We start from the raw sequence: 27,203 nt of genomic DNA on the forward strand, positions 1-27,203 counted from the left end.
GACCGCCCTAGTCAATGGATGTCATGAACTGAAGTGCAACGAGAACTTCTACATGCAGCCGTTTTGACGCAAGCACATTCATTGGATCATTTATAAGACAGTCGTGCGCCTGTATATGTGCTCTCCTGTCATCTTTACAAAATCAAATACAGCCTGCCCTCTTCTGTCACTTCTCTTTTTTTACCTCCCAGCTTTGCCCGTTTTATTTTTTGTCTGTCATCCTGCTACCTTTACTCTCTCTCTCTATTTTTCTTGACTTATATATTTTGATACGGTGTGACACATCTGTTTTGTATCATCTTTTTGTATGTGCTGTATTAACATACATCTAATGTTCTCCAACCCTCTTTTCCATCCCAGGCTCTGTGCGTCTGCAAGGAGGCCGCTCCAAGCTCGACGGCAGGGTGGAAGTCTATCTGGGAGGAGTGTGGGGGTCTGTCTGCAGCGATGACTGGGGGGACGAAGACGCCGCAGTGGTTTGCAGACAGCTGGGCAAGGGGTGAGAGAGAGCACACACATGCGCTCAGACATGCACTATGTGTCTGCCTCTGCCTCTTATATTCAGACACAGGTGCAACTCCAGTCACCATCTGCCATTTAAATTCACTATGTGGTGATGCCTACAGAGGTCTGACATATGGTTTGGGTGTGATGGAAATTTGGTGGGAACGTTGAGAGAATTTCACAACACTTACAGACCTACACATGCATGCACTCTCTGCACAGTCTTTGTACTTTTCTTGTGTGACCCTTGCATTCCAACCCCCCCATTCCCAAGAGGTATTTAAATACCTTCAGTGCTCAGCTATTTACCTTGTTACCAGCTCTCTCGTCCCTCTCTCTCACACACACAAACACATACACATGTGCGACTGACTGTGACTTATGGTGTTGAATTTTGAGATGCTTTCATGCTAGAAGAGCCACTGATTTGCCAGGTCTCAAGGGAGCCCGTCGACGGATCATACGTATCGACAGTGTTCATAAGCTGGGTTGTAGTCGGTTGAGAAAGCGTCTTATTACCCCGGAGAACAGAGACGTTCTGTGCGCTTACTACACATGTTGACACTAACGCCAGCGCTGGCACGCATGCTGACATGAACACATGCCTGTGTGTGCATAAAATATTCACACAGGAGTCAATGAAAGTCCACAGCGGAAAGGAAAGAGGGCAAATGTCAGCCATATGTCAGCTGGAATCGTTGGTGATGACTTTCACGTGGTCTGTTATTGAAGCTGTAGGGTGTAAAACTGCTGACCGCATTGGCCCCGGAATGGCAGATAATGATGAACACACAGATGGCTGAAGGTTACTGTTACCAAGCTTAAAAGGCCACTTTAGCCAGGCTGCAGGATTTATCTCAGATGATATGAAAAAAGTAGTGCCAAGAGACTCTAATTAGGTTGCATTTCTCTTGAAAAATGTTATCAGATGAGACTGGGTTTGGTGTTTGATGTCAGTTGTGGGTTCAAAAAAAAAGAAGTATTTTAAATTAGAAAACTTGCTCGCCTATTGATGCCCTTCCAGGATCTCGGGCCGTGCACGTGCAGTTCCCATGTTTGTTCCAAGCATGGCCAAGCTCCATTGGAGGGCGGTCCATTGCCAGGGAGAGGAGCCAGACCTGCTTCAGTGTCCTAAGACTACCTGGAATGGAGGGGAATGTTCTCTGGCTGCAGCCATCACTTGCACACAGCAGCCAGGTAGGCACTCCTCATGGGTCTGTGATGGATGGATGGATGGATGGATGGATAGATAGAGGTTTGCATGAATATAATGAGATCTGATAACTCTACAAACCTTCAACAAATCTACAACCCTTTCTCAGTTTTAGAATAGTCCTACTTTAAAATGAAAAAGAAAGTCCCGGCATTTTGTGTCAGCCTGCGTATATTCCTTTACGTAGACTGTGAGAAAATGTGTGTATTTATGCTTGTGTTGGTTTCAGCGGTAGTGGCGCTCCCTATACGGCTGGTGGGAGGTCGATCGGGGTCAGAGGGCACAGTGGAGGTCTTCCATGCGGGGCAGTGGGGTTCCATATGTGACGACCAATGGGACGTCAGTGATGCAGAGGTGGTGTGTCGACAACTGGGGCTGAGGTGAAGGGGCACACACACACACACACACACACATTAATGTTCATATTCACATTAATTCCAGCCAGTAATTAGCATGAAGGAAATACATTGTGAGTATGAGAAAAAGAGGAAAAAGTGTGACAGAAAGATAGACAAGGAAGCTAAGATGAGTTGATGTGGGTGTCCTGCTATCTGTCTCTCCCTCTGTCTCCAAAAGTATGAGAAGTATTCTTTCCATTCGGACACACACAGAGAGGAGCAAGCAGTAAAGAACATCTGGGGGTCAGATAATGAATCAGGCTCATTGTTCCTGCATGAATTCTGGTACCACAGAGATATGCATATTTAGCAACGCTACACTCTCAGCAAATGTTCCTGTGTGCATTTTTTTGTGTGTGTGCCACTGTGTTGTTGGTGTTGCAGTGTTTATGTACGCACGTGTGGCGAGCATTTTCTCAAAAACTGATTTGAAATAGATTTTATTCCATTCAATTTCCAGATTAAACAAATACCGCATCCTATACCCCATATTTTGTAAGACAGTCAGTGCATCTGTTTTTTATTGTATCAGTATTACTGCAAACCAAACCTTCTATTCATCTTTAGCTTCTCTTTTCTTTGCAGCGGTGTTGCGAAGGCATGGGGTTTGGCACATTTTGGCAAGGGTTCAGGCCGCGTGTGGCTGGACGAGGTGCGCTGCACGGGCAATGAGCTCACTCTGGAGCAGTGTCCAAAAAGTGCCTGGGGGGAACACAACTGTCTGCACTCTGAGGATGCAGGAGTGTCCTGCAACCCCCTTACAGGTAGAACGACACCTGACTCAGCATTAGCAATCCATAATACTCACCGATTTTTTACATAGAGATATGAAAGCCCCTCCAGGAATTCCTACCTTATCGTGGCGAAAGGGTTTTGCATGTAAGATTTTGTTGCTGGAGACAATAGACCTTTCACATGGCAGTTTGTCAAACACAAGTGTAACTGATAGCATTAATAATGGTCGCATACCATTTCTTGTGCCTATATTGAATAGAGCAATCATTAATGTTATATTGTATACACCCGTGCTTTCCCTGCTAAGACAAGTCAAAATGTTCTCATTGAAAAAGGTATGGAAATTGTTTTTTAGGAAAGAAAAAAACAAATCAAAGACCCTCATGAGAAGGATGCAAGGGGAAGGCATTGGAGGAGTGCTTTTAGGAGAGCTCATGGTGGCCAGGCCCGGAAATATGGAGGCTGAATATTGTGCAGCCTGAGCAAACAATGTGGTTAAGGATCTGTGTAGTTTTACCACACACAAGGAGAGGAGTAAGAGTCTGGTGTGTTGCCAGGTGACCAATATGTGAAGGCAGACGTTTTAAGGACTGAATCCTGGCTACAGACACAGGACCTCCCAGAGTCATTCCTGCAGCCAGAAATGACTGCACTAGCAGTGTTTTGTCTGAATAATTGCAATGCAACTTGCACCCTTTTTGTGTGCTATATTGTGATAAATAACAATAACTCAATGTATTTGGAATTTTTTTTTTTTAAATCTGATTAAATGCGGAGGGAAGGTTATGAAAAAATATACATTTCTAAACATATCGTCATTAGCGAGGGCATTGCTTAACTCTCTGCCTGTCTTCCTCTTTCTGCCCAGATGGTTCTACTAGATTGGTCGGAGGCGCAAGCAGCTTTGAGGGACGTTTAGAAGTATTTTACCGTGGTCAGTGGGGCACAGTGTGTGATGACGGCTGGACAGACTCAAACACACAAGTCGTGTGCCGACAACTCGGTTACAGGTAATGTGAAGTATTCACGCCTCAGGCACAAACACATGCCCTCTCAGTACTATGAATAAGCATGAAAAAATGTGTGTTTGTGTGTACATGTCTACCTTGCAGATTAGGTGAGACTCTCCTCTCCGAAGGACTGGACATCACCCCAGTCCCACGCTTCGGGGTGGGGTCAGGTCCCATTCTTTTGGATGATGTGAGCTGCACAGGGAAAGAGCCGAGCCTGTTGCTGTGTAACAGGAAGGAGTGGCTCCGTCACGACTGCACACACCACGAAGATGTTAACATCGCATGCAGCCCTGGTCGCAATGGAGAGAGTCTTCCATCGAGTAAGACAGAATCTCATTTTACTATAACTTACTTACTTTTAAAGGAACAGTGTGTAACATTTCAGGGGATCTATTAGCAGAAATGGAATACTAGTAATCGTGATTTATTAGCTTAGAATGAGTCCTTCATATCTACATAGAGAGCTGGTCCTCTTCACGGAGTCCGCCCTGTTGCTCCGCCATGTTTCTACAGTAAGCCCAGAACGGACAAATCAAACACTGGCTCTAGTGAGAGCCTTTTACGTTTTTACGTTACCTAAAGGCCACTGTAATCCTCCGTGGTAACGTGAGCCGCAGAGTGCAAAACCGTGGTACCGCCAGCCGCCGTCTGACTTTTTTTTTTAACCCAAACCCAAACTAATAAATACATGAAATCAATAATTGAGTCTTGTGTCCTGCAGTGCTGCAAAATGACAAGATTCGATCTATTTAATCTGGATTATTGATATGGTTAAAACAATGGAATCTTCAGAAATCTTTACTTGAGAATGCCAATTCCTTTTGAGATCCAGTTGGAGACACTCCGACACTGCCTGTGCGTTTCAGAGATGACTTGAATGTGTATTTGAATCACTTTTATAGCTCACATGGGCTCCTGACTACTGACCTTTTACCCCCTATTAGCCAAGTTCTTTTTAGTGGTTCCTAGGTGGAGACTAAAAACAGCGTTTACCATATGGGCCCCTCAACTCTGGAAGTATTATCTGGATGAGATCAGGCTAGCTCACCCTCTGGTCTATACATTTTCTGTTTGTTTTTTTGTAAAGCTCTTTCTAAGAATAAGAATTAAGATTATAAATAAGACATTAGATAGATATTATTATCAGTAATAGTGTTAGCTTGAAAGAAGGACTGTAGACGCTTATCTTTGCACTAAGAGCACACCAACTTTATAGGCAATGAAGAACAGGAAACCAAATAATGAAAGCCTCGATGTAGTTTCCCGTCACTTCATAAAAGCCGGTAATGGAAGTGCAAGCTGATATGAAATCTGTTTCTAAGATCTCTGCCAAACTCAACCTGCAGTCAATTTGATCTCGTCTTACTTAGAAGAGGAAAGTTCTCCAAGAGACTGACAGACAGAATGATGTAAGTCGTGCTAACTCTAATAGGCACAGCTGTTAGTTGGCTTGTCCTGCCTTAATAAGTGGGCCGCTTGTAAAGTCTTCATGATTAAACCTACTGCAAACCTTTACCCAAAGTCACTCATGCCACTATTCCTCGCTGTCCCAAAACTATCAGGCACCAGTGGGCTGATATGTTGCCAGACACACAACACTGCACTTTTCACCTCTTTATAAGAACAGACAGAAGGGTTAAGTGGTGTTACTACTTGCTGAAAGAGGGAGGAAAGGTTGACTGGTAGCACCATTAATCAAGCCTACGTCTATAGCCTCCAGACACCAATAAAGACGTGTAAGCATAGAGCTGAATGGAACCAGTAGTGGCTCATATTTCCCCTCAGACTGTCTTGATGTAACAGATATGAGTCTGATACGCCTGGTGAATGTCACTGAAGGGATGCATCGTGTTTTTAAAGTGATAATAAGTTGGGTTTAGGTAGCTTATGTTTTTTGGCAAGAGCCTGAGGGACACACAAACACCCACTAAAGAATTGGGCCATTACTACATAGCGTTTAAGTGTGTTTGCTTGTGTGCATTCGTTTGAGTGTTTATGAGTGTACGCAAATCCCTCCTTCCCGCCCAACATGCCAGAGGCAGATTGGTTTGTGTTGTTTTTGGAAAAGGAGAAAAAGCAGATAAGCCGGGCTGTGCTTTGAACTCTCCCTCTCTCTTATTCTCTCTGAGGCCATCACATTAGGGTTGTATCAGAGCAGCCATGTCACGTGTGTGTGTGTGTGTGTGTGTGTGTGTGTGTGTGTGCTGAGAGAGGGAAAAAACGTTTGTATTTCTAAGGGAGAGGACAAAGATGAGCATTTCCTCAATAGCCAACACCAACAAAGAAGTAAACATTCCCACAATTAACTCTTCCTAGCTCGATGTCCCCCTCCTGCAATTCTTATGTGCCACACACACAATGTTCATTCAACTCAATACAGTCACGGAGAACAATTTCAGGCTAAAGCAACTACTGCTAAAGTCGTTTTAGGATATGCTATTTACAGAATGATTGTGTTATACAATGTTTGACCTACAAAACACAACTTTATATATCTCATCATAAAAATACCTGACACTTGGCAAGAATGTAAACTGATCCCGAAACTCTCCACGCATGGAAAAGACATTGGCATTCCCGTAAATGAGATTAGTGTGTGCATGTGTGTTTGTGAGCAGACAAATGATGATGGATGGTTTAAACCTAAAGCCCAGACTGATTTGATTAGCAGTGTGAGTGAATACCATACGGGAGAGAGAGAAAGAACAAGAGAGGGAGCGTGTGAAAAACAGGGAGGCAATGGAAATAAATTATCTTTTCATAGATAGCGACAGGAGTCTTAACAATTTCCCCTTTCTGGACACACAAGTGGCTACGTGCATGAAAACAGACAGGTGTTCAAGCTACTTCCTTTTGTAGGGAACATGAGGGCACATGCCCCATTCACTAGACACGCTAGCCCGGAGGATCAGGTGTGTTGGGGAATGTTTGTGTGTGTGGGTGTATTATTTTCTGGGTAACTCCAGAGAACAGAAATAAATCAGTTCCAGCAGGGTGAGTCTGTAGTAGGTCTAAATTGTGTGTGTGTGTTCTTCAGGTGTGCCGGTAAGACTTGTGGGAGGAGAGAGCCCAAGGGAAGGCCGGGTGGAGCTTTACCTGTCTGGACAATGGGGGACCGTGTGTGACGACGGATGGACTGATCGGGACGCTGAGGTGGTGTGCCGACAGTTGGGATACAGCAGGTATGTATGTATGTATACAGTATGTCCATGTGTGTTGGAGTAGCCTCTTTGATAGCCTTGTGTTTCTGGGTAACATGATAAAAACTACAACAAGCACAATGACACAATTTGGAGAGATGGGTGCATTTTACAGCTGCATCCAACGATTATGTTCAGTATCGATTAAAGGGACAGTTTGTGGGACACTGTTTGGCGGCATCTAGTGGTGTGGTTGCAGATTGCAACCAACTGAGTACCCCTCCATTCACTCCTCCCTTTCCAGGATTGCGGTAATGTGAGCCGCTGAGTGAACTACTGTGGCCTTAAGGTAACGTAAAAAAACGCGAAAAGCTCTCTTTAGAGCCAGTGTTTGGTTTGTCCGTTCTGGGTTACTCGATCCTTAGTTTCAGGTGATTATACACCAATGAAAACATAGTTATGAATATTACACACTGTTCCTTTAACTAACAAAAACCTCTCGATTAGTCATTTGTCTAAAAAAAATGTCAGAGACAAGTGGAAAATGCCAAACAACCTGCAAATATTTACTTTTGAGAGAGTGGAACATTTTGGGCATTTTTGCTCCAAAACTGAAATGATGAAAAGTTAATTAACTTAGTTGACAATTTTCTGCCAGTCATTTCATTTTCAGTCATGGTCAGGATGTTGGAATAGAGGCAACATGCTGGAGAAAGGCTCAGTTTGAGCTGTGGCATTGCAATGTGATCACTCTATACATTACACCTACTTAAGTGAATCCAGACTGCCTACTGCAAAATCAATCACCACTTCTTAGACTTGGCATCTGTCTTACACTCGCTCCCACAATTCTGTCTGTCCGTCTTTCATCTCTCCATCTCCCCTGTTTCCAGTTTGCACCTCGTCACGCACGTCTCAAGTTTCAAGCTAACCTACAATGAAGTGTTGTAGTACTCGAGATCGGTCTTGGGCTCGAGACCACTTTTTGAAGGTCTCGGCCTCATCTCTGAATCGACCACATTTTTACTCGGTCTTGTCTCGGTCTCAGACAAAGACGACTCAGGATTTTATTTCAAGACTGGTCAAGACCACAATTGCGGGGATATCACTAAATATATATATGGCAATAAAAGAGATGAATGAATAGGAATCGTCATTTGCTTTTTTGTTGGTGTTTTTATGGGAATGTGGATCTTTTGATCAATTTGAGGAATGCCTATGGTTCTACATTTTATCTTAAGTGTGTCATGCAGTGTGTAATCTCTATATACAGATTCTGCACTCATGTAGAATACGGAGGCAACGGGACACAATCTTGGTATCGGTGTTCCGTTTTCAGTTTTATAGTAATTATGTAGGAGTAGTATTGATCGATCACATTCAAGCAGGCTTTGGTTGAATGCAGGTAAACAGTCCGTGGAGAGCAAAAAAGGCATAACGCATCGGCTGAATTGGCAATTTGGGAACCCACCGGCTATCGTCTGATGATGAGTTAACTTTTTATTGGTTTAAAATGAGCTTGTGAACTGGCTACTTGTGAAACAATCCGGTCGTGTATGTCGGCTCTCAACTCCAACTCCAGTCTTGCATCTCAAGTTGCTAATCGGACTGTAAACAATAAGCAGCGCACGGAAAAGGAAGTCTTGGCCCGATTATATCCCCTGGCTACACCGGAAAACCCAGAAATATAACCCCTTGCCTTATATAGGCTTATCCGTCGGAAGACGATGGTTCCGATATTGTGCAGTGTGGGACTCGCACTGGTCTGGTCTTGGTCTCGTTTCGAATTTGATTCACTCTGGTCTTGGTCATGATTTGGTCTGGGTTTAGGTGGTCTTGACTACAACACTGCTACAACGGAAGAACTATGCTTTGAATCATTTTTCTATATTTCATTAATCAATCTTTACAAATTGTGCACTGAAGTGTTTGAGCACTTCTTATGAGCCTCTGCTGTGAGGCCAGCTGCTTTTATTAGAGGTTTTAGCTGTGCTCTTTTGCAGAGCCAAGATAAACATCCAATTAAAGGGCAGGCCAATTGTAGTGCATATGACACATTCACAGTGACATATGTTGAGGCGAAGAAAACTACCTCATCCTCTCTGTGTCCCATTATCTTGTCCCTCTGAGACACCGTCCCATTTTCCAAAACATTGGCAATGGGATGGCAGGGGAAAACTGTAGCGTAACAAACTGTCTTCATTTTCTCTCTCATCACTGCTCAGCATGGGACTCTCATCCCTTAGCCACCCAATTTTCTGTGACACATCTGCGTGTAGATGAAAGCCACATCTGGAGCGCATAAGCGTGAGAGAGAGAGAGAGGAAGCGTGTTGCAGACGTGTAAAAGTCATGTTAGGATCATCATTCTGTCTCGCACAGGGTGTGGTGAAAGGTCATTACATACACAGCAGGTCCCCGAGGGTTAGAGGTTGCTCTGGTGGTGATAAAACAAAATACACATATACACATACTTTTCACGCTAATTATATTCCAAGTCAACAGTTTGACCCTGAGTCACTTTGAATAAGGACCTACATGAGACTGGACAACACACGCAAACACACATGGGAAGTTTGCCTGCATAATACATGAAAAATAGGGCTGTCAGAGTTAACGCAATAATAATGATAACGCGTTAACGCAAATTCATTTTAACGCATTAATACAACTTGCGATTTTTAGGTTGTAGCGGGCTCAGTTTTAAAGCTAGAGTGAAGATACTAGTATCATATGAAACCAAAAAACCTAAGGAATCCATTGGTACCAACCATGTCATAGCTCATCGCGAAGGACGTTAAATAACGCTCCAAAATTGCGCCAAATTTTGGAGAGGAAAAACTGTCATGGACATTTTCAAAGGGGTCCCTTGACCTCTGACCCCAAGATATGTGAATGAAAATGGGTTCTATGGGTACCCATGAGTCTCCCCTTTACAGACATGCCCACTTTATGATAATCACATGCAGTTTTACAGGAAACACTAAACATGAGTGAATAACATGAAACAAGGAAAAACATAAACAGAAGACCCAGAACATAAAATCCTCTCGATACTTGATCATCTTCTAAAGATGCAACACAGTCCAGTCGAGAGCCAGTATCCAAGTCTACATCTTTTCTTCCATCCTCCCTTGCAATATTTAAATCTGATCCAACAAAAGTCAAGAAATATGGTTATCCAACATTTCAAAGATAATTCATGGTACATGTGCAGCACATGAAATATGATGTCTGAGAAAACACTTGGCTTTCCTTTCTAAGCCGAGCATTTAGTATCCAAAGCAGATTTGTTTTGCTTCTTTGACTGATTTTGTGTTACTGTGTGTTGCCACAGAAACACACCAAGCAGACTTGATGTCAGCCTCTCGGCTTTGTTTCAAGTGACTTGGAGGTTCACCCTTTGCATGCTAAGTCCCGCTCAGGGAGCTATTGGAGACACAATGCTAGATGTCTCAATAAGAGACATGAGATTCCCTGAGTGGGGAAACGAGACCTGCCACCCATAAAACCCCAGGGACGCAACATGAGATCCTCTCAGTCGGTTATCTATCAATCTTAATTAAAATGACATCTACAGCCTATTCAGGCACACATTCACAACCACAACCTGCAGGCCTGTGTGTGTTTTAGCAGTTTGCTAATTAAAGTCAGAGGTGAGAAAGTGATACAAATACTGTTGTTATCAGATTGTAACAGTGGTTTGACCTGGTTTGCGTCACAGCCAGAGAATGTCAAACCATAACAATCCATACTAACATATCATCACCACCTACTATACGCTTATACACACACACACACATTCATACAGACAGAAAGATCTGGCAGCCAAGCATTCAACTCTTGAATGTTTTCATTTGTGACATGATTAAAAGGTAATTTAGAAAAGAGGCATATAATTTCATAATAAAAACAAATACATAAGAGTTTTAATCACTTAATCAAAGAAGTAGGACTGTCAATCGATTAAAATATTTAAACGCGATTATTCGCATGATTGTCCATAGTTATATCATGATCAATAGTGATTAATCACACATTTTATCTGTTCAAAATGTACCTTAAAGGGAGATTTGTCAAGTATTTAATACTCTTATCAACATGGGAGTGGGCAAATATGCTTGCTTTATGTAAATGTATGTATATATTTATTATTGGAAATCAATTAACAACACAAAACAATGACAAATATTGTCCAGAAACCCTCACAGGTACTGCATTTAGCATAAAAAATATGCTCAAATCATAACATGGCAAACTCAAACCCAACAGGCAACAACAGCTGTGTGTCAGTGTGCTGACTTGACTATGACTTGCCCCAAACTGCATGTGATTATCATAAAGTGGGCATGTCTGTAAAGGGGAGACTCGTGGGTACCCATAGAACCTATTTTCATTCACATATCTGGAGGTCAGAGGTCAAGGGACCCCTTTGAAAATGGCCATGGCAGTTTTTCCTTGTCAAATTTTATTCTAAGTTTGGAGCATTATCAGTAAAAGCTGAACTCGCTGCAATCTAAAAATCGTAAGTTGCGATAATGCGTTAAAGGAATTAGTGCCGTTGCATTATTATCGCGTTAACTTTGACAGTCCTACAAATAAGTGATTTTTTTTTTTTTAAAGCAAACAAAACCATAACTAGAGACCATCTTGCTATGGGATCACACCAGCCGCAACGCCAAATCGGGCCAGAGGCGTACAGTGGAGGGACCAATGGCCCCTTCCCCACGTCCTAATCCCGATACTTCCGGCGCCCTTGCTCGGACCATCCCATCTTTGAACTCAGCCTTCATTTTGATCTCACCTACACACCTGTAAAGTTTCGTGACTGCATCTTGCACGATTGTGACATTATCTCGTTGAAAAATCTGTCCACAGACAGACAGACAGAACTATGAATACCTGGCAAAATACTCAAAACCGCCTCTGTTGTTACAGTAGGTGTCTTCAGGACCACATTTTGCCATGATGACACACACACACACACACACACACACACACACACACACACACACACACACACACTCACAAGGTGAAAACAATACCAGCCAAATATCGTCACGGCTGGTAAAGATATAATAAAATCTGGACTACACATCGTACACTTAATCTCATCAGACTATTAAACAAAACAGAGATTTAAAATTCTGGACAGGAGCTGTAGCTCCTCTGGAAATGGTTCAAAATGCAGCTCGTCTTCTAACAATAACAAAGTACAGGGAACACATTACTCCACTGTTGGCTTCTCTCCATTGTCCGCCAGTGGAGTTTAGAAATGCATTTTAGTTATTACTTATCAGGCTCTAGGTGAAGCCTGAGTGCATTTTTCTAATCGTTTTGTCCATATAGTAACTTAATGTCTCTCAGGTGTCTACTAGATGTTCCCAGAGCTAGCATTTGGTGTATTTGCCCAAAAGAGTTTGGAATAGTTTACGTCTTACTATTACAGTAGATCATCCAAATCACCTCACTCTTTTTAAAAAGCTTCTCAAGACTTACTTCTATTCCTTTGCTTCTAACTGATGTTTTGCTTTTTTGTTGATGTTATTTATGTTTTGTAAATTCCATTTTGTTGCTCTTGAATTTGTTGCCATCCAACCTTTTTGATACTCTTATTGTGCGACTAACTTATACTTTTGCAGTCTGTTTTATCTCCAGCCTTAATATGAACTACTTGTTTTTGAAAGTTTTAACAGTTTTTTTATTTTAATATTATTTATAAGGCGATAGCAATGAAACGTCTGTGTGCTCTGTGTCCTGTCCATCCTTTGCAGTGGGGTGGCGAAAGCCCGTGTGATGGCGTACTTCGGGGAAGGGACGGGGCCCATCCACGTGGATAATGTGAAGTGCAGCGGCGAGGAGCGTTCGTTGGCAGACTGCATCAAACAGGCACCCGGCACGCACAACTGTCGCCATAGCGAGGACGCTGGGGTCATCTGTGACTATGGGGAATCGCTGCACAGCTACAAAGAGGTCAAAGGTCAGTCAGGTCTGTTTTCTTTTACTTAGAATAAATGGAGCTCTTGTTATTTATTTGGAGCCGAGACTATAGTTTGTTTAGCAAACACTTCCATTATGTCATACACACTGAACAATTAATGAGAAACAAGTGAATAAAGAAAAGTCAGGACTAGGCGGGCAGGCCTTCAGTGTGTGTGTATCCAGATGGTAAAATGGAGAAAGCAATGTTATTACTTCATTCTGTCTGTCACACATCGGGGCAGACTCACACAATGCTATCCGTTACCTACACATATGCTGTTACTTCCATTTCTCACGTTCACATACAAGTCAAACCAGTGCAGGAGGCTGTTTTGTCTCTGCAATATGATGAATTACATCTCCTGAAAAAGCGCTCAGCCTATGTTTATATTTACTTTATTTCAGGTTCATACGTAGTAGTGAAAGATGAATTTCAAACACTATTATCTTTCCGATCAGTCTAACTATTTAATAAGAGCAGCATCTGAGCAGTAAATGTCTGGTTTAACAATCATCACCCTCCCACCCACTCTCACATATACACACCCAACGGTTCCTCTTTTGTCTCTGTCAGATCCTGTCAACTCAATTTGCGGCTTGCGGCTCGTACACACTCGCCAGCGCCGAATCATAGGAGGAGAAAACTCTCTGAGGTAAGCTGGAAGGGACAGGAGGGATTAATGGCAGCCTGGAGATCGCCTGCCAGAGACGTATAGAATGAGAATATTGGGCACATTTTCAAGTCTTGGATGGAAAACAGCTGATCTGAAGCTACAGGCAAAGAAATATCCAATATGCTGTGCTTCCAAACACATATGTTGATAAGTGGAAGCATGGATGTCATGCACGGCCGACACAGAAAATCACACTGGAATTAAACAAGAAAATCCTGTGGTTATGACTTTCCCTGTCTTGCTCTGTGTGTGAGATAGAGAGAGACAGAAAGAGGTTGGGATGAACAGAGAGAAAAGTAACAGTTATGCGTATTTGTGTGCGGTCACATTTATGGGTCGATGTGAAACCAAAGAATGTTTTTCATGCTGAGTATTTATGTGTGTGTGTGTGTGCATGTTTAAAGGACATCCTGCATGTTTACACTTTAAATAGCTGCATGTAAACTCATTTTGCCAGATAATGTTGAGTAACACAGAGAGACAGATGCAAGCTTTTATAACTAGCAGGTTAGACTATTTTAATGCTCTTCTTTCTGGTGTACCGTAGACCAAGAGGAGAGCACACACTACACCTATTTTAAAGTCTTTACATTGTTAGTTTTGGTATTGATTTTAAACTTCTTTTTTTACTTTATAAGGCACAACATGGCATTGTACCAGACTACCTCTCAGAAAGGCTTTTGGTTTATGAACCAGTAAAGCCCCTCAGATCCTCCGGTTCTTCTCTTTTAGCTGTTCCACAAAGCAGAACGAAAACTTTTGGCAAAACATTTTTCAGCCGTTACGCTCCAAGCTGCTTCAACAGCCTTCCAGAGGAGCTGGATTTTTAAACGTCAACTAAAAGCCCACCTATTTAGTTTATCTTTTATGTAGTGTTTTATAATTTTTGTGGTTTTATTATTATTATTATTATTATACTTCTTCCATTATCATTTTTATATCTATATTACTCTATTTTTTATCAGTATTTTACTACTTTGATTAACAGTTGATCATTTTGAATTATTTTATTTTATTAACATTTTACCACTTTTAACAACCTTAGTTTTTTCAGTCGCTTCTAAAGCACTCTGTTCTCTTGTTCGAAAGATACTGTATAAATAAAGTTTGATTGATTAATTGATTCCTCCAAAGAAAAATATCACATAAATCATATTTGGAGATAATTCATGTTGCTATGTTGGCTACCGGTTTAGAGCTCTGTTTTTATTAATCAAGGTGCAATAACCATGTGCTGACTTTATAGTACTTTATAGTATATTTGTGCACTTTTATGAATGCTTGTGTGGTTGTGTGTGTGTGTGTGTGTGTGTGTGTGTGTGCCTGGCTGTGTGTTCATGTCTGTAGGGGCGGCTGGCCGTGGCAGGCTGCGGTTCGTTTGCGAGGATCTCGAGGAGACGGGAGGTTGGTGTGTGGAGCGACTCTCATTGACACCTGCTGGGTCCTCACCTCAGCGCACTGCTTCAAGAGGTCAAACACACACACCGACATCTACTCACACACATATGTATGTGTAAATACTTTTGAAAACCAATTAATTTCATACAGCAGGTTCAGTATTGAGGCCAGGAAATAATAACATACCTTCACTTATCTGTTTACGGGCCTCTCGAAACACATGGCGAGCGTCTTCCCTTCTTTCCACCACTCTTTTCCATGCGTCCACAACATTGGTCAGTCGGCATTTCCTCCCGTCAGTGTCAGTGATTCTCTGAGAGTGTGATGGATAACAGTCTGCAGCTTGTTCCCTGTGGTCGCATATAAATATAGAATTAAAACACACTAAGTACAATTAAAACATGCAATAATTTAGTGCTCTAAACAAACTTTTTAAGGCTGCTCTCCTGATCTTTTACATTGGCCGTTTAGATGTTCTGCACATGTTGGAGTTTTGATCTTTATTCAACGAAATGTGGGTGTGCTTATTCATACATTTCATTCTGCCCGCAGCTTGAGCTACACCCGACCTACACAACTTATTGACTGCTTCAGTATGTTTAAGTCTGACAGAGGCACAAGACGCTCAGCAACGCGAGCAGTGATCAGTGGTGGTTTGGCTGTGGTTGTGGTGCAAGCAGGAAGGGAGACAGCTAGAGTTACTTCATCTGGTCTGGAGGCCTCCACATGGCACCACCAACTTGAAATCAATCACCTAATGCGTACAGCGGAGACGGCAGCAGGAAGAAAAATAATTGAAAAAGAAAATGAACTGATCAGAGGGAGACTTAGCAAATTTGTGAAGAACTGAGGCACTTGATGGTTGTGAGGGCACTAACCCTTGAGTCTGCTTTTGATATTTATACAGCACATGTAAGGTTGTCAGACTGCATATTAAGAATAATATCTTTTGGTTGCGTTACCAAGTTTTAGTTCCAACATTTTGGGGTTTGGGAAAACCACAACTCTTTATAGGCCCCAGCAGCTCTGCCACTATAAATCCTGATGTTTCCACATTAAAGAGAGGAAGAGGTCATTCACTAAATCCGATCCAGTGCCATTTCTCCAGCCATTCCCACTGCCAGATTTGTACTCCTCATGCAGGAACCTCTACTCTGCGATTTGACTCTTACATCCTCTTCCTTTAAATGACCCACACAGGAAATTAAGACCACTTGGGATGTAGCAATCAGGACTGCTAGGACTGATTAATGCAAACATCGTGATTAGTTGACCACCAGTGTGATTGCAGATAACTAATTTTACTCGGACTACCAATGACAAGTCATTTGAAACTGCACAGTATGCACAATAGTAGTCAAACATAACAGTCTTTAAAGCTGCAATGGGCAGAATTGGAATTGGATTATTTTTATAAAACGGTCACTATATCCTGACAGTAGTGCATGAGACAGGTAATCTGAAGAAAAAAAAAAATCACGTGCCTCTGTGTCCTCCGGTCAAACTAAGCAGCGCTGATCAAATATGAATCAATATTCTGTTACTGTAATGCCTATTTCACTCCTCAAATGTTTTCAGAAACAGCTTGTAGTGTACGGTTTAGCTGTAAAATGAAAAAGATTGTGACACGGCCATGTTGAGATCAGTTGAGGAAATACCAAGCACCGCACACCAGCCGGAGCACAGCCAATAGGAACACTCAATAGCAACGCTCTCTCTGAAATGACCTGTGATTGGTCAAAGAATTGTTAAAGCCTGAAAACAGAGCCATGAGGAGGTGCAGAAGACAAGTTATCTCTCAGAACACTTGAATTACAATATGCTGAAAGGTCATTATAGAATTGTTTGCCCAATGATGCCAAAAACGTTCTGCCTACTGCAGCTTTAACTGATTTTTTTTGTGGTTGAATGCCATAGCTTGCTTGTGCAAGAGTAAATAAATCATAAGCTTTAAACTAAATTAATGATACGTTAGTGTGTGTTTAATGACCCAGGTGTTCGCTCACCTGCTGCCTCAGGCTTTTCTGTTTACATCGTACGGGTTTTAATAATGGATCGGAGCTTGAGGAATCCAGCTGTCACGTTGAGATTGATGACATTCCTACAATAGTAACATTTTGCTGACTGCTGCAGATTGGCACAACATGTGTACAGCTAGTGCACCGTACCACATATTAAGACATGACAGAAAATGTGAAAGGTATTTTTAGCTGTCGGCTACATAAGATGATACTTGTTATCGTAGACATTGTACGCAGACAAGAAAGGTCGGACACTACAAAGTACCTCTCTTGCCTGCCTGATCACATATCAGTCGTCAGTGCTTAGAGCTGTTAACTTTGAGCTATGACAGCTTTGAAAAGTAATTTGCTGCATGCGAGCCAGAGAATGCAGACCAAGATAGGGACTTCCGACTTAACAGTGTCACCTTTCTTATGTGGTAACCATAATAGGGCGATACACACAGCAATAAATGAACAAATACACCCACGCAGGCGCCCAATATAAAAAAAATACATCAAGTTGGCACACCCACTCCTGCTTGTTCTAATTTGCACAGATGATGACATGTTTAGGTGCAGCTACCAAATGTAACTAACACGGTTATGTTACCTTATCCCTTACACCTCGATTACCGATTAGTACGTTCATAAAAAGCGACCTCAGGTCAGCGTGGTCACATGCTGTAAACATATTAAACCTATTTATACCTTGTAGCTGTACAGCTGGGCGCTTGCCAACAGTAATACAACTCCAGCAGGTTTGTAACTGCTTTTAACAACAACAACGTGTGAAAGGTAACGTACGTGACACATTCAAACTCCATTCTAATGCTTAGATTTTTCCTTTATGGTGGGTATGTACTGTACGTAGATGAGTGGTCAGCAGTGTCTCCGCTCTGCCAGGAAACGTCGTGGCATTCCCATGTCAGGAGATCTTTCCGGACACACTACCAGTTGTAACTGGACACAGACACTTGGCTCGATTGAAAGGCCTCCTTCCTTCACTGCGCTCCTCTTCCTTCTCATCTCTCCCTCCCTTTCCTTTTATCCCTGACTTACCCTTCTCCTTCTCTCCCACTCCATTTCAAGTACAGCCAAACATTTAAACAAGTCATGCATGAAAGACACTTCATTATGTCAACATATGAGTCAGTTTAAAGCATAAACTAAACCCAGACACGATGACAGATGTATTGTTATCATTCTTGCCTTTACTCATTCTCTGTCCAAGTTTTCATTTTGTTAAGACCCTATAAGTATGTGTGCAACTGATTTATAGTGAATTGATAGAATGTGTAAAAAGCACTACAACAATGTTGTGTTGAAGAGGAGGGTATACAGCAGAGAAAAGGAGAGACCATACAGCTGGTTAGCTACTTGAGACACGCTTTTAGGACTGTCTGATTAAGGATATGAAATATGTATGAGCCTCAGGGGGAACATAAACAATACATAATAGAAAATGTAGCCAAAAACCCAAAAGAAAAAGAAAAATAAGGGCATGAAAATAGTTTTGAGGAAAAGATTTCTCAAGATACCTTGAGAAAAATGTTTACCTATGCATATTTCAAAAGGAGACCAGAGGCCTATACTACGAAGCAAGTTCAACATACCCAGGGTATATTCTCGTTATCTGGCTTAACTAACCCTAACAAGCAAGATCCCGCTTAACGGTCCAACAACGGCAGTTATGAACTTGGTAAATCAACCCAGGGTTTCTCTATCCGGCTATGAGCGCATTCATATGAAAGGGGCGGGGTTTGCAGCATATGACCAATCACAAACATGGACAAATCTACCGGCAGCAGAGCGGTGCATTTTACAAAGGAAAAGCTAACTATAATTTTAGACAAATACGAAGAAGTTAAACACATAATCAGACCAAATTAACACGGTTGAAGCTGCCAAATGCAGGAAGGACAGCTGGCAAAAGAAAAAATTGCCGATGTGTGAATGCGTAAATTAACAGACTTATAAATGTAATGGAATACTCATAAGTCAAACAGTCGTCTACATGTGGCAGTGATATTATAAAAAAACTTTCAGAATATAATGGATGAATAGATTACACTTCATTAGGCCCTGACATAGCGTGTTTGACTATTTCAGCCTTTTTTCAGCTGCGTCCCTGACTCCGGCAGTGTGCAACGGCAAGTAAAAAAATAAATATAAAAACATAATTCAAAGCGGTAAGCACCCTCAGCATAAATCCAGCTGTCCTTCCTGCATTTGTCCGTTTAAACTGTGTTGTTTTTAGCCTGGATTATGACTTAAACTTCCTCGTATTTGTGTAATATTGTCAGGTTACTGCTCAGGTTAGGTGTTCAGCATAAGTTACCATGGTGATCTACCCCGGTAAGAAGTGAACCACCGTCATAGAATGGAAAACCCAGGGTTAACCCTGAAGTTACCTTGCTAATCGCAAATCCTGCTTTGTAGTACAGGCCTCTGGAGCCAAATGCAGAAACAACAGGAACTGAAAAAAACAAGAATTTATTACCAGACTTAGACCACAAGCAGCAGAGATGCACTGCAAAACAACAGCTGCAAACAGCAGGATACACCACAAACTGACAAGGAACAATGGAAAAGACACAGGTATATATACACAGAAGACTAATCATGAGAACCAAACACAGCTGGAGGAGAAGGGCACTGGCATAAGGAGGGAAACTCAAGGATTGGCTAACAAAGGAGACAACGAGGGTGTGGCAGGCAACAACACAAGGGCAGAGCAAACGAGACTAATACAAGACAGGTGTGATGGAAAATAGGCGGGAAAAAAGACAAAAACAGGAAGTAAAACAAGACATTAGGAGAGTGACTATCAAAATAAAACAGGAAACAAACTATAAACAAACCCATAGGAGCATGGCAAGTGTAACATGCTTAAACTTTTTCCAGCTCTAGATGAACTGTTGCTGAGGGAACCCCGGCCAGAGCTCGTAGTTTAATTGCTCATGGTTTATGTCTGCAGTGGGATTGCTCACACCCTCTTTCTCTAATGGCCTCTCTTGATCCACCCCTCTATATTTCTCTCTGCAGGTATGGAAACAGCACCAAGCAGTATAAAGTCAGAGTGGGCGACTACCACTCCCTCGTCCCCGAGGAATACGAAGAGGAGTACGGCGTCGATCAGCTCGTTCTCCACCCGAGCTACCGCTCCCATAGCAACGATTACGACCTGGCTTTGGTCCGCCTGTCGCCGGGGGCAATGGGCCAGATGCCGGGAGAGTGTGTGTCATTCAGCCGTCATGTTCTTCCCGCCTGTCTGCCCATGAGGAAAGAGAGAGTGCTCAAACAAGCCAGCAACTGTCACATTACCGGCTGGGGTGACACGGGTGAGGCTGTGTGTGTGTTTGTGTGTAGAGGGGGGGTGCCTTCGGTGGCCCTGAGGTGCAAAACATGACATCATTTCATTTCACACTTGTATTTCACACATTAGCAGCACTGTATATGGGAAGGTGAAGGATCTTAACAACTTTAAATTATTTTAAGTTAAGGGCAGTTCAGAAACAAAAAAGATGACTTCAAAAGAATAATTTGAGTTGCTGCTTATTTCCAATTTCTTTTTTTACAAGGATGTGCCATGACCAGACATATATTTTAATGTTTGTTCTTCCTTGAGCCAGTCACACCTGTCCTTTTAATTCTGTCTTTATATCAATCTGGACTGAATAAGAGGTCACAGAATTTGGAAATGTTTTCACAAAATGATAGCTAAAAATTGGTATCTGCTTTACTAGAAATCTGCTTCTGTAAATACACAACATTTAATTAAAAAATATGTACCAGGGCAATTAGAAACTAGAAGATAAGTTACAGGTTTCGTCCAAAATTCCATACTAGCATGCTATTTAGTACGCTAAAACAATATGTGAGATATTTTAGTATGTCCGAAACCTTAGTATGAAACCAATAGTATGCAAACTGCATATAATAAATATCACAGTATGCAAACGCTGGACACTACAGCGACATAAATATCCAACAATGCAATGCGGTAGTGACGACGAAGTTCATAAAAGAAATTGACGGACAACTCTGTAACGTCAATAACGCTTCAAGTGTAAGATTTCACTTTGCTATAGACATAATATATATTCTAAATTAGTTCAGACTTTTTTTTCACAAATTTTAACAAATCATCGTTTTGGTCACATGAGGTTGGCAGTAGTTACCATGGTTACACGTCTCCAACCGGCAAGGAGGCTCTCAGGAAGTGACAACGTAAATTACTGCTAAGTGCGTCCGAAAAGATACACACTGCTGTTTATTCTCATAGAAGTATCTTGAACGATAGTACACCTATTGGGTATGTAGTGCACAGTATGCGATTTCAGACAAAGTCACAGTTTAAAAAAAGCACTGGAAATCAATCAATAAATAATGCAGTAACGTAAAAAGTTAATAAGAGATCGTAGAAAATCCTATCACACTTAGACTAGTTATTTGGGATAAAGTCTGTTGTACATTTGGACAGACAGTAAAACAATCCCGTGCTGTAACCACAGTATTTCTACCATATGTAAGTCATTTTGAAGGTCAACTATAAATGCAGAGAATCCTCCACCAGTAATTGGACTTGTTTCACTATATGCTCTGTATCTGTCCGTACACTTGACCGCGCACATCGACACACATCTGTTAGTGATCTTTAAGTTACACGCTGATGTCATCAATCATATAGCAACTAAGTCACAAAGGGCTACAGAAGGTCTCAGTACACGCTTATTCAAAAACATGTACTTCCTATTGAGGGGTTAGTGTGACTTTTTATTCTTAATGTTGGTTGAATTCACATGTAAGTGTGTGTGGGAGAGAGTGTTTTTATTAGTTTACTTAAGCGTGATGACAACATAAGCTATTTAGAGAGTGGAATGCTTGCAATGGCTGTTTAACTGAAGGCGAGATGTCTGCTTTGTACAGCTGTTTGCATTTGGCTCTCTGCCACTCTGATATCACACTCACACACATGCAAGCAAATTTTGTACAAACATACCACCCTAAGCTACCAAGGATATAGTTAATATCATTGTATGATCATGGAGAGAGCCAGGAGAAACACAAAACACTGTAGAGGCTTGGGTTCAGTTGTTCAGTTGAAGGATCTTGTCCTTGTTTTTACTGGTTGTTTAAGGTGCTGGCAGAGGTACAGCTGAGAGTGATGTCATTAGTTTTGCAGGGATTTGGTCATAAACCAAAGTGTTAAAGCTGGGGTAGGCAGTTTTCTGGAAGAGGCAAAAAAAAAACGCCAAAATTTGGAAATATAGCCCTCCTCCTCCAGCTCTCCCGTCTCTGTTCTAATTCCCTCCCACTAAACAAACACAGGCATATGCACGCGCTTCATACAGTAACCTGTACGAGTGCTAGTCATTCATTTCAAACATCATCGCGATCGTGATTGTGATCCCGATGCGTTATACAGCGGCAATTCTATGAGAATTACCGTCCTGTTTTCTTTCCAAACTTGTGGGCCTGTAAATACCTTTGAGTTGACATACTGTTGCTATGTTCACAGTGACAAAAGCAACAAAACGGCCAGCATTGCCAGCTAAATTGTCGGCGAGTCACCGTTGAAGTGTTGCTCAAGCGCTCGTTGACTTGTAGAATGTTGCAGATCAGTTGAGGAAATACAAAGCACTGTCCACCAGCTAGAGCGCAGCCAAGAGGAACACTCAATAGGAAGGCTCGCTCTATCTCTGAAATGACCTGTGATTGGCCAAAGTCTCCCGTCACGGGCTAGATCTTTTAAAGCCTGAAAACAGAGCCATGAGGAGGTGCAGAAGTCTAGTTTTCTCTCCGACCATTTGAATTACAATATGCTGAACGGTTATAATAGAATTTTTGCCCAATGATGCCCCAAGAAAACTGCCAACCCAGCTTTAAGATACATGTTGATCAGGTGATACTGCTAGTTGAAAGGTCAGGGGATCAAAGTTTTTACAATTCATCCTCTAGAGACCATGAATGTATATACCAAATGTCATGGCAAACCATCAAATAGTTGTCCAGACTTTTCACTCAGAATCAAAAACCTCATCCTGCTGGTGTCGCCAGAGGTTATAATGCTAACACACATTTTCCACCTACCTTTTACCTCTCACTCTAAACTCTAACACTTTCCCTCTTTCCCAGGCCGCTCGTACTCCAAGACCCTCCAGCAGGCCCCCCTCTCCTTACTTCCCCGTCGTCACTGCCAGCAGCATTTCCACAGCGCCTTCACGAGCCGCATGCTCTGCGCCGGCAGCATCCAGCCGGAGAGGCGTGTGGACAGTTGCCGAGGTGACAGTGGAGGCCCGTTGGTGTGTGAGCGTCCGGGAGGGGGTTGGGTGGTTTACGGGGTCACGTCCTGGGGTCACGCCTGCCGGACGCAACAGTCCCCTGGCGTCTACACCAAAGTCTCTGCCTTCAGCTCCTGGATACGCAAGGTGATTGGACGCGTAGAGAAAACACGGTGAAAGGTGAATGACTTTCGATCAGAAAGAATGACCCTCAAGACTTTCTCGATTGGTCAGGTGACAACTGATACAGCAATATATTTCAGTCATGAATAACTGATGTTATGAACTGATTATCCAGTGATGTACGTTATAACCTGACTTTCAAATGGAGAGCACAAAGCAACGCTGGACTTTTTCCACCTACAAACTTTATAGAGAGAAAGAGGCTTTTTTGTCTTTTCTCTCATAAGCACTTATTTTAACGATTTAATATTCTCTTGAGCGGCAAGATTTTGGATGGTATTAAATCTCAACTCAAGAAAATGCAACTTAAATATCTTTGTGTTGTTTCTTGTGCATACTACACTAACATGTATATTATTTTCAAAATAATGTTTTTTCTGCTTGCTTTTGTTCTCAAGTTATATTGTAATTTATTCTATGAAACATGTGATTTAAAATGTAGAAAAGGGACCACAGTAAAAACAATTTAATAATACAGTATACTTGCATGCACTCATGCGTATACGCAGTAAGTATTTTGCATGATATGAACTTGCAGACTTGCACTAAGAACCCCTGTTTAGGTACTTAATGCATACTATTCTGTACTTTTGCGTTAAGCATTGTAGTCATATTGACATTTGCTAAATGAAATATGTCTTTCAACCTCATTTCATTATTGTTTATGTAATGTTTCTCCACTGTGCTCATTGTTTTGCTGTGTAAAAAAGCAGATTTCAGGTCTTAGTAATTACTCAGGCATTTCTAATTTACATCCAGTCAGTATTTTGTCCTCGTCTCAGCGCTGCTTGACATTTGCAGAGAAAGGAAGGGACTCAAGTGTTTCTGAATCAAAGCACATAGCAGCATGTCAAAGTGTTGATTTGTCATATTGACACTGTTAATTCATGTAGTTAAGTGTCGTCGAGGTTTGGACAACACTGAATGGAGACAATCTGGTACACTTGAAAAAAATACACTGCCTTCTTATTTGGTGTTTACTGACTACGTGTTATGTATTAATGTACTGTAACATTTCTTTATAAATACAATTTTGTAAAAAAAAGTGTTTGTTGTGTGTTTAATTAAGACATTTAAAGGTTTTGTCTGTTGTGTAAAATGTAAAAACATTTTGGTGTCACTATACTTTCTAAACGGTTGTGGCGCTTTATGTTGCACGTTCTGTTATTCCCACACATCTGAAAGGTGACAGCAGCTGGAACAACGGAGCTCTTTCAGGTTCGTTTCTGACTGCAAACCGTCAAACTGAGCACCACTGTGTTAAACAATGTGTATGCACACACATTCACACTCACACACAGTGTCACTGCTTTGTCACTGTGTCGACAGGAATGGCAGCCATTATCTGAGTTGTCCTCACTTACAAGGCAAACATGTCATGTTGACTTAACACCCATCTAAGAATCGGGACCAGTGGGAAGCTGCACGAAATCTTGGCAACATAAATACAAATATTCTCACCTTTCCAGCATTTGTTTTTGTTTGCTTTGCTCCTCGTATCAAACCACTTCATTTGATATGCATTCACTGTATGTTTTTTCTCCTTATAAGCCAAATACTTCCTCGATCCAGTGTTTATATCAGTATGTTTTAATATGTAATGAAATAGCACCATCTTGTGGTTATCCATTACTTTAAACTTCATAATGCTGTATAGATGGCAATTTTTAATTGCAATAGGCCCTTTTAAAAGCAGCCATTTCGACATGTAATTGCAGGGTAAACACAGGTGTAATTGATAAAATTAATTATGGTCCCGTTCTATTTAGTGTCACAGATATTCCTGTGAGCCAGCATGCACAATAGCAGGGCCCAGGCCACCTAAATGAAACTCGGCCATAATGTATTTATGTATTAATTACACCTGTGTGTTAACCTTGCAATGTCATGTCAGAATGGCTGCTGTGAAAAGGGCCTATTGCACAAGTGGAATTTGTATCTCCATAGCAGACTTTTCCTTTGTACGATTTATGTTTACTTATGGACCTAACTGAAACAATGACTAATTGTCACCTCTCTGGCTCGAAAGCTGCGATAAAGTAGAGAAACCAGACGAGTGTAAAAGTAGGCTAACATAACTATAAATAACAAAACAAACATGTCAGTAATGTCATGTGAGCATGTGTAGATGGATGTGTGAAGTGTCTGCAACAACCAAAACAAAGCAGCAGCCAAGTGAAGAGAGAGCCTCTGTGGGAAGGAGGTGAGCTTTATATCCTGAACCGCTCCGGCCCAGGTGTGGATTATAAAGCTGATGACCCGGATCCTGCAAGACGAAGAATACAGAGACACCCTAGTCGTCACACACCTACACTAATTCATTATTTGTTGTCATTTGAAAATCAAAGTGACATGATGCTTAAAATTAAAGAAATTAAACAGTCAAAATTGAATTATGTGTCAACCAGACACGATGGTTGAACACACATGAACACAGAGGCAGATAGTTCATTTAACTAATAAGCCCAAAAGGCACAACATGCTGCAGCTGGGGGAATATCTGGGAGTAAACCTGCAACTCCATCTTCATTTATCTTGTTTTACAGCTGCTCCATTGATTGCCTGAACTCAAAGAACTGTCTGAAGTCTGAGAGCACCCTCCTGTGGTCATTATCACACATTACAAAACATTGGATCTCATTTTATATAGTTAATATTATGGAAAATCAAACCTCAAAACATTCTTATATTCCCTGTGATGTTCTATGAGTAGTATGACATTATAAAACATATAAAAAATTATTAAATATAGGGGAAAAAAAACATTTCTAATTGTATAAGTGATTTTTTGGGCTGGGATAAATATAAGAAACTAAACATATAAATGAAATATAAAAAACTAAATCCTGGATAACGTGCATGATTAACACACAAATATAAATGTTAATTAAATAAATGCAAGTGTTAAATTAATCTAAGATTTATTTATTATTATATTCATAATGTCAATTATAAAACTGTCATAAAAGTGTGTTTTTTAACTGAATATTACTTTTTTTTTTGATTCTTCTGATTGTTCTTTTGTTGGTTTTGATGTTGAATATCTTTCAACACTCTTTTGTAAAGTCTGCTAATTAAAGTTTTTCAAACCTCTAAGCTTCAGTTATATTCAAATTATGCTACATATGACATCAGAATCAAAGCATTGTGCATAAACATGAAATTAAATGGTGACTAGAGGAACCAGACAGCATTTCTTTTGTCTTTTTCTTTCTGCTGTTCCCACTAAACCTCTAGCTGCAGCTCGCTGCACTAATGAGCATATATTAGATGTCACCAGAGGTGGTGCAGAACAGAAGGTCTCATTATACACGGATAATTTATTTCTACTCATATCTGTTTCCGTCCCTTAAACTCTTGCAACACTTGGGAAAACCAGTGGGGAAAGATCTGAGGATAATGATTAAACCTAAAGAAGGGTGATCTCATGCACATCCCAGGGGCTGCTAGAACAACCCTCCTCAACCAGCTGCTTTTAAAGATGACTGTGTGTATAGATTTGTGTTACTGATTATCTCTTCAACACTTGAGTAATGTACTTCCTTTATCTTTTTTTAAACTTAAACTCTTAAAAAGTTGTGTGGGACAACAAATCTACCTGCAGAAAAAGATAATGCAACAACCCAAATCTCCTGGTGGCATATCACTGGGCTGCAACTGGCTGTGAATAAATTCCC

The 27,203-nt window shown here is 41.3% G+C and overlaps 1 protein-coding gene and 1 long non-coding RNA gene across 2 annotated transcripts in view; one reads left to right on the forward strand and one right to left on the reverse strand.

Moving 5' to 3' along the window:
* Positions 1-24,549, forward strand: part of prss12 (serine protease 12) — a 28,412-nt gene extending 3,863 nt beyond the window's left edge. Inside the window, exons 2-13 of the mRNA XM_074630014.1 lie at positions 361-499; positions 1,529-1,701; positions 1,947-2,097; positions 2,701-2,879; positions 3,719-3,860; positions 3,963-4,183; positions 6,901-7,045; positions 12,777-12,982; positions 13,559-13,637; positions 15,006-15,128; positions 20,105-20,400; positions 23,198-24,549. Of these exons, the coding sequence (XP_074486115.1) occupies positions 361-499; positions 1,529-1,701; positions 1,947-2,097; positions 2,701-2,879; positions 3,719-3,860; positions 3,963-4,183; positions 6,901-7,045; positions 12,777-12,982; positions 13,559-13,637; positions 15,006-15,128; positions 20,105-20,400; positions 23,198-23,520 (2,177 nt within the window). The 3' untranslated portion in view covers positions 23,521-24,549. The remainder of the gene's footprint in view (positions 1-360; positions 500-1,528; positions 1,702-1,946; positions 2,098-2,700; positions 2,880-3,718; positions 3,861-3,962; positions 4,184-6,900; positions 7,046-12,776; positions 12,983-13,558; positions 13,638-15,005; positions 15,129-20,104; positions 20,401-23,197) is intronic.
* Positions 183-19,624, reverse strand: LOC141764656 (uncharacterized). Its single transcript, XR_012593292.1, has 3 exons — positions 19,560-19,624; positions 15,243-15,406; positions 183-2,092 (listed from the first exon to the last, which is right to left on the reverse strand). It is a non-coding gene; the product is annotated as an uncharacterized LOC141764656 (long non-coding RNA).
* Positions 24,550-27,203: the final 2,654 nt, after the last annotated feature.

Source organism: Sebastes fasciatus, chromosome 3 (genome assembly GCF_043250625.1).
Source record: "Sebastes fasciatus isolate fSebFas1 chromosome 3, fSebFas1.pri, whole genome shotgun sequence".
In the NCBI taxonomy this organism is placed as follows: domain Eukaryota; kingdom Metazoa; phylum Chordata; class Actinopteri; order Perciformes; family Sebastidae; genus Sebastes; species Sebastes fasciatus.